Source organism: Belonocnema kinseyi, chromosome 7, assembly GCF_010883055.1.
Source record: "Belonocnema kinseyi isolate 2016_QV_RU_SX_M_011 chromosome 7, B_treatae_v1, whole genome shotgun sequence".
NCBI lineage: Eukaryota > Metazoa > Arthropoda > Insecta > Hymenoptera > Cynipidae > Belonocnema > Belonocnema kinseyi.
The window spans coordinates 98,629,933-98,649,347 of NC_046663.1; the positions used below are offsets into that span (position 1 = coordinate 98,629,933).

General features: G+C 31.1%; 1 protein-coding gene across 1 annotated transcript in view; it reads left to right on the top strand.

The window, feature by feature from the left end:
• LOC117177040 (transcriptional repressor scratch 2) overlaps positions 1-2,361 on the top strand; it is a 21,837-nt gene extending 19,476 nt beyond the window's left edge. The window contains exon 2 of the mRNA XM_033367504.1: positions 957-2,361. Coding sequence (XP_033223395.1) covers positions 957-2,140 — 1,184 coding nt within the window. The 3' untranslated portion in view covers positions 2,141-2,361. The remainder of the gene's footprint in view (positions 1-956) is intronic.
• Positions 2,362-19,415: the final 17,054 nt, after the last annotated feature.

Here is a 19,415-nt window from a genome sequence, read left to right on the forward strand (position 1 = left end):
TCCGCCCCTCTATCCACGAAGGGTGAGTCATATGGTTTCATAATCATGGCTTTGCTGTATAATCTAGAAATGTACGAAATGTCACCCTAGAGTAAGCTACGAAATAAAGACATCTGCTTCCTTACGGCAACCACCCCAAATTACTTAATTCCCTAAAATCAGGGAATTTTAATTGAAAGAAGTATCTAGTCATTAGAATAATTCAAAGGGGAAGGCAAGGTGTGAGACATATGCAAGCAAATAAATCTATTTGAATATCATAATCGAAAATTACCTAATACAGGTGGACCAGTATAGTTTGACAAACATTTAAATAGGGTGCATTTAGACGGCTGCCTGGCACAAAAGGTGGTTTCGTGACATTTCAGGTTTGTTGACCTCTATCGGTTTGACGGTTGGATCGAACCCCTACTTTCACGAATAGAAAAAAAATATACCTTTAAAAATATTAATTCGCAAATATTATCTTTTTAAGCCATCCAATTTCAATTCAAATTTAGTTCAGTTGCTTCTAGAGAGCTTAAAATCTGGTGGCACTGATTCTCAAATCCTGAGCAATATCAATAAATGAGAATTGCACTATTCCCTTTAACTCTTTATTTAAAAAGAACAATTCAAAGAAAGTCTTACCATTTCTTTAAATTGGATAGCTCATTTTTAAAAGGCCGTACGAAGAGACTAGAAACTAGGAAATAAGTTGCCATGAAAAAAAAGAGAGGAAAGTAAAAAGAAAATAACTCGAAATACTTATAATGAAACTGAAATGAGTTTAATTACACTCTTCAGTTTTGATTTTTACTGTACCGTTATAGATCCATTATCATTGTACCCATTCTGCCATCCTCAGGAGCGATCCATCTCAATCCTCTGCCCCAGAACCTTATTTTAGCCTACCTTGTCCAACATAGGTCCTTGCACAACTAACCGCATAACTTAACATGAACTTTCTTTTTCAGGTTACACGCACGAGGCCTGGATCAATCACGAGGAGCCTCCAAAGTACGCCACTCTTCGTTCAGCCGCGGAATTGGCGAGGCCAGTAGCCCCATCTCCAACACCACCTCATCACCTCGATCATCGGCTCAACTCAAATCTGCATCCAGTTTCCACATCTCTTACACTACCACCTCGCAAGAGTCTCGCAATGTGTTTTACCTCAACCGGAACAGCTCTTTCCCTTCCACCAAAAAAGAAGGACATATACCGTCCATATAGCCTCCAACCCTCAGAAATTCGAACATCTGCCGAAGAAGACCTATCAGCAGCTCAAGCAATTCTTGATCTCAGCGCATCACCAGCTGCTCCAAACCATTCCGTTTTTATACACACCATCCCATCCGGCATCCCTCCTCCTCAAAATCTACAAAACTCATCTCAAAATTCCCTCCCTTCCCCAAATCCCCTCCCTTCCCCAACACCATCACAAATCCCAACCCCTGTTTCAGTCCTCGTATCAGTTCCCCCCCAAAGTCTATCCCCCCGACATCAAGAACACCAAATCCAACCACAATCTCCCACATCTGCTGAAAATTCCCAAAATATTCCCAACAACAAAACAGTTGCCTACACCTACGAAGCGTTCTTTGTTTCCGATGGGCGCTCGAAACGCAGATCAAGCAATGCTGCTGTACCCGAAAAGGAAGCTGCACAACCAGAGAGAGCTAAATTCACCTGCACTGAATGTGGGAAGCAATACGCTACCTCGTCGAATTTGTCACGACATAAACAGACACACAGAAGTCTTGATTCTCAATCAGCCAAGAAGTGTATCCACTGCGGGAAGGCCTATGTCTCGATGCCAGCTTTGGCGATGCATGTTCTTACACACAAATTGGCACACAGTTGTGGGGTTTGTGGGAAGATGTTCTCCAGGCCCTGGTTGCTCCAAGGACATCTGAGAAGTCATACAGGAGAAAAACCCTATGGTTGTGCCCATTGTGGCAAAGCTTTTGCAGATAGGTCGAATCTCAGAGCTCACATGCAGACACATTCATCTGATAAGAACTATGAGTGTTCTCGCTGCCACAAGACTTTTGCACTCAAGTCTTATTTGAACAAACATCTGGAATCTGCATGTCTAAGGGACGAAGATGTCCAGCAACACGGAAACAGCAATACCCAGAACAACAGAGGGTTGTAGCATGAACAAGATGATGAAGGAGCCCTTGAAAGCTAGCGGATATGAAAAGATGGCTGTCCACTGGGTCAAGAATACTCGTTGATATGGGAAAGGTTTGCAGTAGATTAATTAGAAAAATGCCAGTACCAGTAGAAGAGATGATTATAGTGATTATCTTTAACGTTAAATTATAAAGAAACGTCCAGTAATGTTTAAGTAAACAGAAAACGTCGAACGGTGACGTCCACACTGCAGTCTAGTCACTCTAGTCGATTAAAGTATAGACGGTAGTCTATTATGATAACACGATTTCTAGTCACGTGATCCAATTCACGAATCGTCGTATATATTCTGATTTAGTTTTCGATTTTGATTGTTGCTATCCTCGAAAACCTGGATTTAATCCATTGTCTCAGTTACGAGTACGACGTTTCGTTCAAGAGCTGACAAGCGTTTGTTTTTAGAGGTAGGGATTGTGTTTTGGACCATTTTTGAAAATTGCTATTCGATCCAGAAAGAGATTAATTTTTTATTAGAAATTTAAAATATAGGTTTTTTTTAATGAACGGACGCTTGGTGGTTTTTTGATGGATAAAAGATAAGTCATGCATAGAGACATAGAGACACATGCATACATAATGAGCGATTAATCGACGACACGTACACGCGATTATTTACATTTAGATGAAAATTTTGAGTATTGGGCTTATAAATAATAATATATATTGTTATAACACATATTTTTTAGGAAGCAATACGAGGTGACAAAACACGTACGGTCAAAGCAATGTTTCGACACAACGAATTATATAAAAATAGGTACGAACATCGAACATATTCCGATTATAATGTAATGGTAATTCTTAACTAGCTTCGGCAGAAACTCAGAGTTTTGAATTCCTCTGAAATTTTTTTAGATCGCAGCTCGAATAGTTTATTTTGACTTTTATATAATTGTTACTTGAAATGATTAATTCACGTAAATTTACTTAAAAAGAATAATTTGTTCAGTAACTGAACAAAGTGAGAAGGTTTTAAGTAAATTTAGTAGTCAGAAGTAGCTTTTAAACTGAATAATCGAAAATCATTTAGCAATTGTTATGTGCAATATATTAACAGGCTTGCTACGAAAATCTGATTAAGACATTCACTCATTTTCCAAACACAGATCAGTGTTTTAACATTTGTTTAGAAAATCTTTTAATTAAAAATTTTTTGAGAATTTTTCGATGTATGATAACTGAACACAGATTCCTTTTCTAAAAATTTGAAATTCGAATTTTTAACCGACGATATTTATTTAATTAATTCATAAAAACTCTCACCATTTTTTTTCAAATACTATTTTTGATAAGAAAACAGTTTAAGCAAAAATAAAGTTTACTCTTGCATAAAAATAAGGTTTAAATAATTCATTTCACTTGAAAATTAAACTTCTACTATAGATTTGACCACACATTTTTCTCAAAATTTAAGCTAATTAAGAAATGTCTAGTATCTTAATATTCTTCATGAATAAAATTTCTAAATTTATTAAAAAGGAAACATTTCTGAAATACTTTCCGAAAGGAAATATATGTAGTTGACTGAATTTTCGATTAGAATTTAACAGACTTAATTTGTAACTAATAGCAATTTTGTATTCACTATTTAGACTGTTTGAAACATTTTTCAATTCAAGCATTCTTTAGAAATAAACATTTACAAATATAATTGACAAAATATGACATTAAAAATAATTTTTAGAGAAGAAATAATTTTTTTGAGTAATACTCATTTGGCAATAAAATGTTCGATTTTCATTCTAAAACAGCTTTCTTGTTCAAAAACAAAGTTTTCTGGTCTAATCGCTCGAATTAAAAAATATTCCTTATTACAAAATACTAATTATTATCAATTGACAAAAAAATAGAATTACCTTTTACTTAAGACCCACGGATTCTTGTTACTTACATTTTACAACGTTATTCGAGGTTTATATTATCTCAGACCTTTTAAGTTTAGCACTGTTACGAACCCTTAAATACCCTAGACGTTGATAAATGTCGGCAACAGGAATCTGGGTCTTACAAAACAAATTTTTTAATTTCAAGAGATTAGAATTTCATTTTTTTTTAATTATTTAATATTATGAAACCTTAAGCATAGCATTTTTTAAATTTTGATAATTTTAAATTAGAAAATGTTTGAACTTTGATCATTTTTTTCCGATTTAGAAAATTTCCATCTAAAATTTATATTTTTCAATTTAAGCAATTTTAGACTAAAATGTGGCTGTTAAATTAAAGATTTTAAAAATTCCAAAACTAAAAATCTAAACGCTTCAAATTTGTAGCGCTTTTGAATTTTTATATTTACAAGTTAATAATGTTTTTGAATTTTTATCTCTAATAACCGAAATACGATAAGTATAAAATTTTCAAATTACTAATAGAATATAAATGATAAATTCCAAAAACTATTAAAATTTTTCTGTTTTTATTACGGTTTTTATACATTTTCAGAAGTGTAGCAGCCCTGATTAAAATTATAATAGAAAATTAATGAATTTCAAGAATATTGAATTGTTCGAGCTGCGCAGAGGGAGGTAATCGCTATCTTAAGTCGTTGAAGCTTCGAGGTCGCGTCAAGTTGCTAAAAGCAACAATGATCTCACAGTGATCTGCTATAACCAAACTTTTATAAAGCTAATAGCTCGGCCAAAAAAGTTAATATCACTGTATGTACAGTAGAAGTAAATTATTCGCCGCGATACGTATTTAATTTCCCTTAAATTTAGATTTTTGTTATTGTTTATATTCTTTTTATAGCAAGCAATCACCTAAGAGTCTCGGAATCAATTCATTGACACGTTTTATAGACTAAGAAGAACACCAACTTATATTAACACTAAAATAGCGTAGTACGACATTAGCGTTGATTCTAATTAATATTGTTATACTGGATAAAATTTTGTGATGTTCAATTATATTCAGAATATACCGACGTAGTTGTAGGGCATTACATTTGTGATAAATTTGTATGTCAATGTGTTGTAATGAAACAATACTCAAAAGAAACTATCAGAATCTAGTCAAGCTTCGAATGTTGATAGTTTCTTTAACGTGCTCAAAATTGTGAAACTACCTTTTACTCAAATTTGTCTTAGATCCTTAGAAGTACAAAAAAATTTGAATCCTAAGGCGAACATAAAGTTGGATTTTGCCTTCTATGTCGAAAAATAACTGTGTTTATATTAACCATGCGAGTTGTTACAAATAATACGCGAGAGTAAATATTTTTTTAAAGTGGTTCCGAGACTCCTGTGAACAAGTTGTTGTATGTCCTGAGGCCGTGTTTTTTATTTATTCGTGCCGCTCGAGAGAAAGAGAAAAAAAGTAAGAATGAGAAAAATCGCGATTTAAAAACCTGGAATAGCTTGTAGTGCTGAATTATTATACTCGAAATGTAGTGAAATCGCGATAAGCAATAGATTGCAATCTTCGATTATTATTTTTAAAGTAGGATTGGAAAATTTACGTCATTTTCATAGTCATTTGTCAGAGAGAATTTAGTATTTATTTGTATTTATTAGTATTTATTTTTAATTATTAGTATTTATTTATTATACATCATTTATTTGTATTATTATTATTCACGTCGTTTTGCGTGTACTATATTTTCATCATGTAGATTATTATTTATAAAATCAATGTGTCGATATTATTCTATCATCATCATTATTAATTTAATATTACCATTATTATTTTATTATAATTATTATTGTGCTAATATGACAATTTGATGCAACAATCGAATCCAGAAGCGCAGTGAGGAGTTCATTTTGAGAATTTTTACGCTAAACCCGCTGTCGATGAAAGAGAGATAAACGGACCAAATGGTCGATAATTATTTTTTTAAATAAGACATACGTAATTTAATGAAAAATATGAGAAGCACTTTCGATTTTTTTGTCCTCGTTTTGGACAGTCCGTTAATCCGCTAAAATGTTAGTGAAGCTAGCTTTAATTAAAAAGCGAATACCAGATATCAAAATCAGCTTTCTCATATTTTCAGTGAGAGAGTTTAATATTTGATATCACTGATCAAATTTGATAATTGATTATACAGAACCATTTTATTAGTTGCGAGAGGAAGCTTATAGGATAGTAATAATATTTTATTATATTTATTATTCTCATAATTGCCTTTCGGAACCTCACGGATCGAGCGATTCAAGATCAGTTCTGTAAAAATGTGCGGTTTAAACATTTTAATTAAAAAAAAGATTCGATATTACTAGAGCTGCTCAATAAGTATGTACAAAATAGATGAACAACAATTAAAAAATTGATGAGATATTTATTATTGATCGAGAAGTAAAAGAATGGTGGGAAAAGAAATGATGAGATAATAAAATTAGAGGTCTAGAATGATTAATGACCAATCGTTGTTTGGATGTCTTTAGAATATTTATCATCATCGTCTACTTTTTAAGTTACTCGCAATCAAAATTTTCAGCCTCCACTCGCAATCCCTTCTTTTCCTATATCTGTGCAAACGGAAATTAAAGACACTACTCTTCTAAAGTTTAAAAAATTAAGGTTTTCTTTTATTTCGACAAATAAATTCCAAATTATAGTATAAAATTGACATTTTTGAACTATTACATTTCGATAGACTGACAATTTAAATTAGCCAATTATAAATATTTTACCATCTATAGAATCTTGAAGACACAAAATTAAAACTATTAAATTAAAATTTTAAAAACTTGAAAATCTTAATTGTAAATTGTATGAATATTATCACTAAAATATTTCGGTTTGGAATGCCTTAAGTACAAATTCAAAATCGTCTAATTGTTTAAATTGATATGTTTTTAAGATCTGAAATTATGAATCGCCAAAAACTTTGAGTAAATATTGTAGACATAACAATTTCAATTTTTGTATTTTAATTCATGTTGGCAATCTTTTAGATTTAAATATTTCATGATGCAACATTTTAATATTGAATCTTAGACTTTTCTCTACTCTAGATTTTTTATTTCAAGAGGATTAATATTTTAGATTGTGTAATATTGTGTGTCGCAAGGTTGAGATCTTTTATTTTTTAAAGCATCAATTTATAGTTTTTTTTTAAATTTAAAACGAAAACAGCGTCCATCTGTTCAATGTTGATAAGCCCTTAGTCTAAAATTGTGAATTGAACTGACAACTTAATTCCCGTTTGCAAAGTACTCTGTTTCCGCTACTTTCTCTCTCTGCTACATTCTTTCGAGAATTAAAATGAAATCAATCCCATCAAATGGGTAGTACAATAATAATAATAATAATAATAATAATAATAATAATAATAATAATAATAAACACCATTATATACTCGTAATCCATCTCTATTTACTAGAAATCAAAGACTCTGTTAGAATAAAAAAAATAATTAGAAAAATAATTTAAAAATCAGTGACTTTGACTTAAAATTAGTAGAGTTATGTTTCGTAAAATGAATGGGAATTCAAGAAAATGGTGACAAGTTTAATAGGGTGTGGATTCAGTGCCGATAAAAGACTATTAAACGACCATAATAGTTTATCTTTCGGATCTCGACGGCCTATAAACTCCACCTTTTTTTCAAAATTTTCTTTCTCCCCTTTTTCGCTCTTGTATCGTACGATATTTACTCTATCTACTTGCTAGCTACGATAATACTCCCTATAAATCGTAAAGTCTAAAACTACATACTTCCTGTAAGCTTTAGAGAAGCATCCTATATATCCTTAGAGTCATAAGACTTTTAATCGAGACTTTTATGGGCTAGAAGTGAAGAAGCTTTTCTATCTCCCCCTTCGCGACTTTCGACTTTCAGCTCCTATCTCTCGACCAATGAAAGAGCTATATTAGATTTTTCAAAACAAAACGTTAAAAAATTAACAAATTATGTTTATTGTCTTAAAAATTAAATGATGAACATTTAAGATAAATAAATAGTAATTCTTTTAATTTTGCTCTTAATGTGCTCGAGATTCGGTAGCCAATGCTATTATCTATAATTCTATCGAGTGTCTTTACATCTGGTTACTTTTAAAAGCTATTCAAAATAATTGAAAATCAGTTAGAACCAGTTTCATATAATTTAAATTTATTGAACAACGCACAGCTGATTACTCGTCGGAATCTCGAACCAACTTCACAAATGTCTGTTTAAAAATACATTTTATTATAAGACACATTTTCTCTAACTAAAGTTTTCTGTTAACGACATTTACCGATAATTCAGATCTATTAATGAATCGCGTACGTACTCAATCTTCTGAATTCAGCGCCGACATGAACCGTCTAAAGTTTTCAAATATCGGCAACAGGAATCTTGGCAGGAGACCTATTCATCTAAATCCTCTGATAGGGAAAACTGACGAGAAATTCGGTGTCTCTTCATTGCGAGATCTTGAATAAACGAGAAAATACTCGACGAAAATATTCTCAGACTGATGCATTTTTAATGGGGGAACATTTTCATTTGCCACCTGCTTGTCGGTACTTATTACGATCAAATAGTGACAAAGCAACAAAAATGAGACTTAAAATTGATGAATGAATATTTAATGAGTAATTATGATTACTGATAGTTAATTAAAAATTAACAAAGGGAAGATTAGTCAAATCGATTGAAACTAAAATGCGCTTTATTAAGAACATGAAACTTAGATAACGATGTGTTGAGATATACAGCAGTAACTTTAAGTTTAAATTACAATTTAAAAAATGTATATAGACTTAGTAATTAATTGAATATTTCATATTAGCAAAGTTTTACTATTGACCAAAATGTATCAAAGCTTTTGTCTGGATTGAAAGTTTGATTATATTTAGCGATTTTGGCGAATAAGTCGAATTTATCAATTTAAGTGTTGTAACGTTTTGCGGCTAACTCTTTGGATATTTTGAAAACAATTGTTAACAAACAAATCTCGATATTTGATATCTTAGGTGAAGTCCAGGGGCGCGTTTCGTTCCAATATCAACGAAAGTCATGTTGTCCAACATTTCAGCTGAATCGTGTTATATTTGGCCCTAGATTCCTAGAGTGCATCCCTCTAATTTGTTTACATGCTAACAAGGAGAAAAATGTGGAAGAAGCCACATAACTTTCTCAGTTTTCGTAAAATTCTACAATAAACCGAGAACTTGAACCTGATTTTTAATCCAAAAAAGTACATAGTTTGATATAGAAATGACAACTTTTGAATGTTTCAAAGTGAAGGACCTATAAAAAATGATAAAAAGCGGTATTTTCTATAGTTTTGAACAAAAGGGACTCAAATTCGTGAAAAAATCTTGCTAGTAGTGATAATTTAAGTCTTAACATTAAATTTTTAAAACTTTGAAGAATTCGAAAATGGTGGTTGTTTTCAATGAAAAAATGCATTCTTTTCCCAATTTTTAAGGAAATCTTTTTAAATTTAACAAGGTGAGCAAATTATATAAAAATAGAAAAAAATTTTAAAAGTCCAAGATGGTGGCTAGTTAATATTTGGGGAAAAATTTAAGACATTATACTGATTAAGAAAATTTAGGAACAGTATCTGTTATGTATCAAAACTCCAGCGTCAATCATTACTGGCCAGTTTCTGAAAATAAATTTGTTTATCTTGCCAAGTTTGCAAAAATTCGATTGAAAAATTGTAAAGTTAATCATCTTTCTTAAATTCGAATCAGTCATCTTGTAATTTTGCAAAATTTCTCCTGTATCAGCATCTGAAAATAAATGTACATATCCTGCTAAGTTTGAGAGGATTCCGTTAAAAAACTGTGAAATTAATCATCTTTCTTAAATCATCTTTCTGACTATTGCATATTTTCTGAAAATAGACGTTCTTGGAACGAAAACCACTTCTGGTAGCAAATGAATATGGAAAAAAATTAAACACGTGTTTGAGGGCCCCCCTAATGGACAGGATGCGTTATGGACACAGATGACACAGATCCCTGTTACCAACATTTGCCGACAAATACAACTGTAGAATAAAATATATTTAAAATAAAACAACTTTCAACTATTTTATCATTGATAAAATCGAGATATTTGCCAAATTATCATGAATATAGCCGCTAATTACAAAGATATTTTATACCAAATACAAATAAAAAGCTTTTCGTCCAGATACGTGCAAATAAAACCTAGATTCATAATATAGATTTAATGATAGTTATCCGATCAATGAAAAGAATCGCCATAGGTTTTAGAAGTTATAGACGGGTTTAACGTAAAGCACCCATAATGATTATCGGCTTCGCATTGCAGGAAGCTGCGCGCCTCACTTGACGTTAGTGAAATATCGCTCGTTGAGTCAGAGAGCAAAATACATAATTGCCGAGACTATACCGAGGTTACATTATAAATTACAACATTATCCAATACACTAAAGAGCGTTTTCTTTCCGCGCATTAAGCATAGCGAACTATAATATTTACGCATGCATTATGCTCTCTAATCGCCTTATGTTCACATACTTTTTTTCATAGCTCAGGAAGCAAAACCGATGAGTAAAAGTTATTCGGATCTTCATCGCTGTGGCTATCAGACCGATTCCTTCCCGTACCCGAACAACTCTTACGTTTCGTTATTACGTGATCATACCCACTTTTGTGAGATTTTCGTCTTCCAGTTGTTTCATTATTAAATCATGACTTAATCATCTCAAACTTCCTGCAACAGTTAAAAGTTTTTTTCGGGTAAATATTCTTTTATTAATTATTTTTATTATTTTAATAATTTTTTCAAATGGATAAATTTTAACTTTAGGCGGGCCTTGTAAAACGAATAATTGCAAATTGAATGAATGAAGTGGTAATGGAGGGGTAGGTAAGTTACGAGTAAACGAAGACGGTTTCATTTAATACTCGCTTAAAGTTATTCACTATATAAAAATGTATTCATTCGCTTTTGATACAGGAAAGGTATATTTTACAGGTTATTTATGCTCTAATAATAAAAATGTACAATTTATAGTTTATACATGAAATCAAAAGATAATTTGGCACACTATTACTATAGTTTACATTTTTAAAGTAAAATGCAAAATGCAATTTTACCCACTCCTCGATATGTTAAAACTCGTTCTTCTTCACGTTGTTGGGTAAAATATAGTCCTCATTTGGTGTAGAAGGAGCTTTTTTAATAAATGCGAAGTTTGCAACGCGAGCCAACGGCGAGTTTTGCAATCACATGAGTTAAAAAAGCTCTTCTGGAGTTTGATAATCGAATTGATGATATTCTTAACATACAGAAACACTAATTATCTCAATTTTTTCCAAAAACGGGTTTATCACGTTTTTTTCACTTACTCCTCAATTATAATGTATAGATGGGTCCCGTGTAGAAAATTATTGGGGAATTATTCGGGGCCAGGATATAACGTTCTGACCGCTAATGTCTGGACAAGCTAATATAGTGATAGTTGGTCTGGTGTAAATATATTTTATATGGTTGACGATAAAAATTATTTCAAAGACTTTCTAGATAATGAGAAAAAAATTTATTTGTTTTTAATGTACATTTTTGATTTTTGAAATTCTTAAACAACCTGGCTATTTTTAGAAATATAAACAAATATTTGGGTTTGATACTTTGGTATTTTTCTGATCATGATGGGCTAGCCAACATCCGATTAGGGCTCGAAAGGACAGGCTAGATGACGAGGAAAAAATCTGCTAAAGCGCATTTTAAAATAATTAAAACTTTTACTTTTGAATTGTTAAATGCTTTAAACTTGTATTAACTTAATTAAAATTTTGGTAAATTATTACAATTTCCATTTTAAAAGTCTAGAGGACTTCTTTTAAGCATGGTGAGGTAGGTGAAGCAAATTTTTTCAAATTTAAAACATTTTTTTTTAATAAAGAAATTTCTAAATTCTTGTTAATTTATAATTTACTATAAATCAAAAAGTTTTAAAATTTTAAAATTTTAACACAAGTTTAAACATTTATTAACTTTCAGAAAGTTTGAGAAATTTATTAATTTTTGGTAGTTTATATTTACCTAGGGAGGAAAGGCCCGCTCCTCCCTCTTAAGTAAGTTTTACATTTCAAATTGAATAAGATGAAATTTATAAACTGTAAATAAAACAAATTAGGATTTGCGTGAAAAATTAAACTTTCGGCAGTGAACATTTAAAACTTTTGGCTGAATATACTAGAAAAAAATTCAATTCATCGTCTTAAAAGATAAAAAATTATAATTAGAGCGGTTCCAAATTACATATATTCCAAAAACACGAACATGTACTTCGAAATATTCTAATTTAAATTTCATGAACAATTTGTTACAATAACAGCTTAATTTTGTTGTTGTTTGAAAACCTTAAACATTAAACTTTTAAGCGTACATAATTGAATGATTCTGAATTAGAAAAGTTAAACATTTACCTTTCTGATATTTAAAGCTCAGGATTCAAAAGTCGGAAATTTTAGAAATTCAAAAGAAAAAAATTGTTAATCAATAAAAACAAATTAATAGAATTTGAAAATAACACAAATTAAATTTAGAATAGTTCAAAATTTGAAATTTAACATAACCTTCATAGTTTAAAACGGAAAACTTCAAAACGTGATTAACGATGAAATTGAAAAACTTTTAATCTGTAGATTTAAAAAATAAACAGTTTATTAATTTACTATTAAAATTGCAATAGAAAAAACAAATTTTTCAGCATTTAAATATAGAGAAACCTTTGTTCTAAAATTTTTTAAATAAACAATTTCAAATTTTATGCGTTCTCTGGAACTTCAATCCTTACAAAAAATTTTGGTATGTATTTTCTTTTTAGAATTCTTTTTCTGAGAAACATGCGTAATTCTAATCATTCCTCCGTTGCAAAAGGAAGTGAATTAAGTTTGAATTTCGTATCCCCAAGAAATATTGAGTCACCTGTTTGTTCCCATCATCCCTCATGCTCAGACTCACGGGGATTGGAAATGTTTCCCCGAAGTAAGAGTGCTGATATGACGTATTAATGTAGCCCAACGATTTTTCCAAATTAGTTTGAATGAAGTCCCGAGAGTGCAAACCGATTTATTTTCATTTTTCTTCAAACCTGGTTTTCGAAACTAGATTCTTTAGTAGAAGAAACATTTTACACCAATAATTTTCTATTTTAATAATAAAAAAAGCTTCTAAGAATTTCATTTTTTAAATTCCCAAAAATTAATCAGTCTAAATCATTTTAAATAGTACAACAAAAAAATTTAAAAAGTTCTTCAATATTTTCTTGATCTGAATAATTTTTGCAAACTGGTTGAAAATAGTTTGAAAGTCGAGGAAAGGAGGAACAGATTATCTCGCGCGAAAATTGGGAATTTCTTGTTGCGACCTAGAATGTATTATTCATGGCTGGTAGATATATGTATCGCACAGAAGCTATAACTATCAAATATAACGTACGGGTTATTTTTAAAGCTTTTACTGAAAACAAAGAATTCGACAACAAATGGAATTTCAAATTTGAAAAATAAACAATAAGTATTATTATAAATTACAGTAGAATGGATAGAAAACTATATACATAATTTAAAAAAGTAAAAAATCCGCTCTTACTTCTTCTGAATTCTTTTAAAATAAGCACGCTTTATCTGGTCAATAGGAAAAATTCACTGATTTTCCTATTACATATAAATAGAAGGCCTTGGGACCTCTCCTATCATTATTAATAAACGCACACTAAAGTTTCTGATATTATCAAGGGCCATGTACATAGTTCAAAAATATTGACGCTTATTTAAAAAAAACATAATGACTAATGATAAATCATGTACTTAGGTTACAGTCGTGTTTACGAGTATCAAAAAGGCGAGTTTACTAATGCAATGATAGTTATGTGGTACAGAATTCATTAAATATCGGTGGGGAATTAAATAGGCAGCCATAAACGGAACGAAACATTTTAAATAAGTGTGTTGTGCACCAAGGAGGAGAAGAGGGACTGTATTGACGAGTGTATATTTTCAGCATGACCCGTAGGCGACTGTGCGGGCAGAAGACGAGTACTAAAACATATTCAAGTAAATAAAGTCCCTATTGCCCATAAATATTCTATATAATACATGGACGAATGAATATGGCCGCATTTTTCATACCTGTAGAGCTAGTCTTAAGTGCCGCTTCTCAGGGGCATATTTATTTAATTCCCATGTTTATCTATACCATCGAAAATTATTATGTCATGGATTTATAATGGCCATTATGAAACTATGAGCTGAAAAGATGTATTGCGGGTTCGCCCCTCAGGCTTGAGAAACCGCCGTATTCAGATACTTGTTAAATCAAATCTAATCTGAAACACAAAAAAATACCGATCCACAAAAGTAGGAATCGGTATTGTTTTGAGTTACAAAAAAATTAGACTCTGGGAAAGCAGACTGCAGCTATGTTCACTTTAGGGTTTCACACTTGAAGTATTCTTATTTTAAGGAAAAAAATCTTATTTCGAGAACATATGACGTAAGCTGCAACAAAAAAGATCACACTGCTTTTCTGCGAATATATTCATTTCAGGTTGGTAATCACTTAACGAAAAATAGAGGTGGAGTATAATGCAGCTGCTTTTCCAGTTGGTATAAGAGTAGTTGGTAAATGAGAAACAGGTTGCAAAATTCTCAGAGGGGCTGTTCTTTTCTAATTTCCCTTGGGCTTTGCGCAACCTGGCGTGATGACCCAAGCTCCTCAATTGCATTTTGGCATCCTAGATACAACGGAAAATTTGTATAATGCCGTGTTGACAAATTGCTCACAGTTGACCTACTTTATCTTCCAAAATATGAATCAAGCTCTATAACATCAGGTTTATGTAATCTATAAACCGGCCTAAGATTAACAAAAAATAAGTGGGTTGAATAATAAGTTAAGTAATATAAAAAACTTATATCGAGGATAGGGACGAAAGCGACTTTCATTCGAAATTGTAAACTGCTCTTACAAACAAATATTATAGGAAAGTCAGTAAAGGCCTATTCTAATTTCCCTGTAATGAAATAGTTGGAAATCTGCATATATGTTTGTAAAATCTCTTGAAAATATAATAAATTAAATTTATTCCGTAAAGTTCAATATAGATCCCTTGAAATTGGTAAAATTCTCTAAAATCTTTGAAATACTTGGAGGTTTAATGAAACCCCTAAATCTTCCAAAGATCTAACAAATCTCTTGATATCTTTTATAATAGGTTTTGAAAGTCTTTGAAATTCCTTAAAATCTTTGAAATACTTGGAGGTCCTCTTAAACCTCCAAGTTTTGTGAAATTCTTTTGAAATTCTCGAAATCTTTTTAAACCGTTAAAATACTTTAACTTTCTTTGAAATTTATGAAATGTCTTGAAATGTTTACCAAACTTTTAAATTAATTTAAAACATTTTAAATCTTTAGAAGTTTTGTAGGTTTCTTCATATCCCTTGCAATAAAATGTATTTTTGCTCTAAAGTTCTCTAGAAATTAATTTAAATCCTTTAAAATTCATTTTAAAAAACGTTTGAAATCCTACTAATCTATTAAAATAAGTAGAAATAATTTGGAATCCCTGGAATATAAATTAAATTAAACTTAAGGTTCGAATCCCTTAAAATGTTTGAAAATATTGGAGATTCAAGAAAATCCTTTGAATCTTGTAAATTTTCAAGAAATACCTCTTAACTCTTTGCAATCTTTGTAGTCGCTAGGATTCCCGTGAAATTTAATTCAATTGAATTTATTCTCCAAAGTTCACTCCAAATTATTGTCTATTTTTTGCGATACTTCTTTTAATATTTCAACATTATTTTTTCTACACTGAGACTCTTATAATGATTTTTCTGAAATCTTGAGTACACTATAAGAAATTCAGTATAGAAATATTATTATAGGTCTATACTAAATTTTCTAAAATATTTTTTGATACGGGTACACAACAAATTTACAACAACAAGAATGTAATGTGTTCTACTTCCGAAAAATAAGTCGGGAGGCCATGCAATCTCAGGCCTGTCTATAACCATAATAATTGGATTTGAAAAATATAGCATGACACGAGTCAATTACAATAAGAAAATTGTTGTCAGTTAAAGATTTTCTGGATTGTAAGGTTTAAAGGGTCTAATGTCAATAATCTCTTGTCAATTTTCGCGGCTGTTGGAATTTAGAGTGCTTCCTACTCTTGAGAGATTGAGAACCTCAGTTGAGAGGAAGCAATTGAGCTCGAATAAAATCCAGTCAATTTTCATCGGCAATCCTTTGAAAAAGGCTTTGTCGGAGAAAAAACAATCGATAGGTTTGGCCAGGCGCAGAGAAACAGTGTAGCATACAAAATGTGTCATGCTGCATCGTTATAGGTGTGTGAGGCACGTGACCGCCATTATTGATCGTTGAAAGTGTAACGACAGGAGAAATAAAAAGAAAGGAATCACGACTCGTGAAACTCAATCGTTTCACACCTCGCGTTGCAGATATGTACCCAGGGACAATCTTGGAAAAGAAATTAGAAAAACGAGAGAGAAAGGAAACCCATTCTGAATTACGATCGATCTATTAAATAATTAGTGTCCCTTCAACTGGATACTGTATTCTGCAAATTTCTGAAATCAGAAATGTAAAATCTAAAGAGTAGAAAGTCGAAAGAGTATATAGACTGAAATTTTAAGTCTAGAGTCTTGAGACTTTCAATTAACCCAGGAAGGCGTGTGCTGAATACATAAATGTAGATATGGCACTAAATTTGAATCCAAAATTGCTAAGAAGAAGGTCTGAGAAGTTTCATCTTAGCATACTTGAGTTAGAGACGTTACTCTGATCTTCTTTGGGGACATACTAGCTGCACCAAGCGTGCTTCGAACTACTTTATAACGGGCACATATGCAAATCATCCTGCCCAACAGACCGATGTAAATCATGCGGATGTTACCATTCCGTGTTTCGTGCATTGCTTTCGTTGACACAATATCGTTTTATATCGTTATCGACAATGTTGCATATTGTTGCTTCATATGACAGCGAGAAAAATTTAATTATTCAATGCATTTTCTCTCCATTACTAGAATTTTATTCAGTCAGTGAACAAAGATCAGCGTTACTTCAAGTAGAAACTAATTTTGTAATTAATCGGATTTTTGTTCAATTTGATATTTTCAACTTATATAAAATCTGTAATAAAATGCGGTTCATTGTAAACTGATCACTATTATTTTATTTTGTTGTTTTAAATCAGAATTCGGATAATTTTAAACTTGCTTGGGACATTTAGAAACAAGATTTGGTTTATTATAAACATATTAGGGTCAATTTGAACCAGACTTAGTTCATTTTACATCTCGTGGTTTGTGTTGAACCAAAATCCGTTTCAAGTGATTCTGCGTAAAATATGAATCATTACAAACCTGGCTGGATCATTTTAAAACAAATTCCGGGTAATTTTAAATCTGCTTGAGACAATTGAAACAAAAATTTGTTTGACTGTGAACCTATTTGAGTAAATTTGAACCAACCTTGGTTTATTTTATTCAAACTGGGTCTTTTTGAACCAGATTTGCTGGAACTAAAACCAGCTATTTTGAACCAAAGTATGTTTTAGGTGAACTCGCATGCAGTAAGACCAACGAAAATTTAAACTCACATTTTGTTTGATCTTAAACATATTTGGGTTTATTGGTTATTTTTTATCCTAAATAGGAGATTTCGAATATGAGTTTGGTTTATTATGAACTTGATTAGGTAATTCTGAACCAAACTTGATTAATTTACTCCAACTGGGTCGTTTTGAACCAAAATACGTTATAAGTCATTTTACGTAAAATGCGGCTTAATACGAACCTTGCCTTGGTCTTTTTTTATTTTTACGAAAATAAGATTAGTTAGAAATACGAATTAGATCTGAAATTTGGTTCAATTGCAACCAGGAGGCATTTCATTTAAGTATTTAGTCCCGATTGACTAAAACTACATTCAGCCATTTTGAACTACTTTTGTCATTTTGAAACACAATTTGGGTTCTTATGGACCTGGGTAGGTAAGTTTAAGCTAACATTTTGGCTTATCATGAAACTTAAAAAAAAAACTTAAGCCAAATTCTGCTTTTTTGTATCCTACTCAAGTGATTTTTTGCTCCTTGTCAAGTGAACTTTTGTGCGCGGTTTCAATTAAAATGTATGTCAAAAATGGTCATTTTAATTTTTACCTTGATTTGAACGTATATCATCAGTATAGAAGAAAGGCCTTTTTCCCGAAAAGCCCTTAGCATTCATCTCTATTAAAAAATAATTTCTCAGTGTCAATCGAATCATTATCGAATATTAGCGAGAAGAACTTCTTTCCAAAGAAGGAACTAGATAAAAGCTAAAAACATTGAAAAGTGATGTAAAAAAATAGCCAGGAGATTTATGAAAAATATCGACGAACATTTGTGAATACATTACATGTGCAAGAAGTGCCTACATTCTAATATTATTCTAGTATCCTAACATGTAATTCTGCTAGTTTCAGATCAATTAAGCGGGATGAAGTGACGTTTGACATGTCAAAGAAATTTCGAGCAACGACTAAAAAGAAAATAATAAGTTAAGTGCCAAGATAGGGAAGGAATGGCCATCAATTGAAACAAAAACACTTTTAAAAAAATATTTTAATTTTTTGAATGAATATCTTTGCAAGTAACATTTCTTAAAATTCAGTGAATTTTTCTCACGAAATGTACGTCTCATGGATATGTTATAAAAAAAAAATATGGTACGAATTGCAATACCCCATCTCTTGAGTTTATCCCAGACTGATATTTACAGAGTATTGTTCCGAATGAATATCCAAATGCTATTAAAAATTAATAAAATCGGTTTTAATTTTTAATATATAAAAATTTAATAAAGCGCATTATAAATTATAATAATTAGAGTATCTTTGACATGTAATAATTAATTATCGATATAGTCGAGAGTCGAGAATGTTGCATTACTGATAAAAAATAAATTTGAGGGCCCATAAAGTCCGGACGTAGTTCTCCGTTACGAATGCTATTAATAATTAACATAACTTTAGTTTTGTAGTGCGCCGAGAAATAAATTTCGTCTTAGAGTGACGAATATACACGACACTTACAATTGAAAAATTACAATTGAAAAAACGTATCCATATTTTCTAGCTTTTACTTAAGATCATATTATAAGTATGGGTATATATGTGTATATATGTGTATAGTATATACATATATATATATATATATACACATATGCATATGCATACACGCGACATGAATGCAGTACGGAAGATGTGAAGTTAACTATATTTATAGAAAATACTTTAT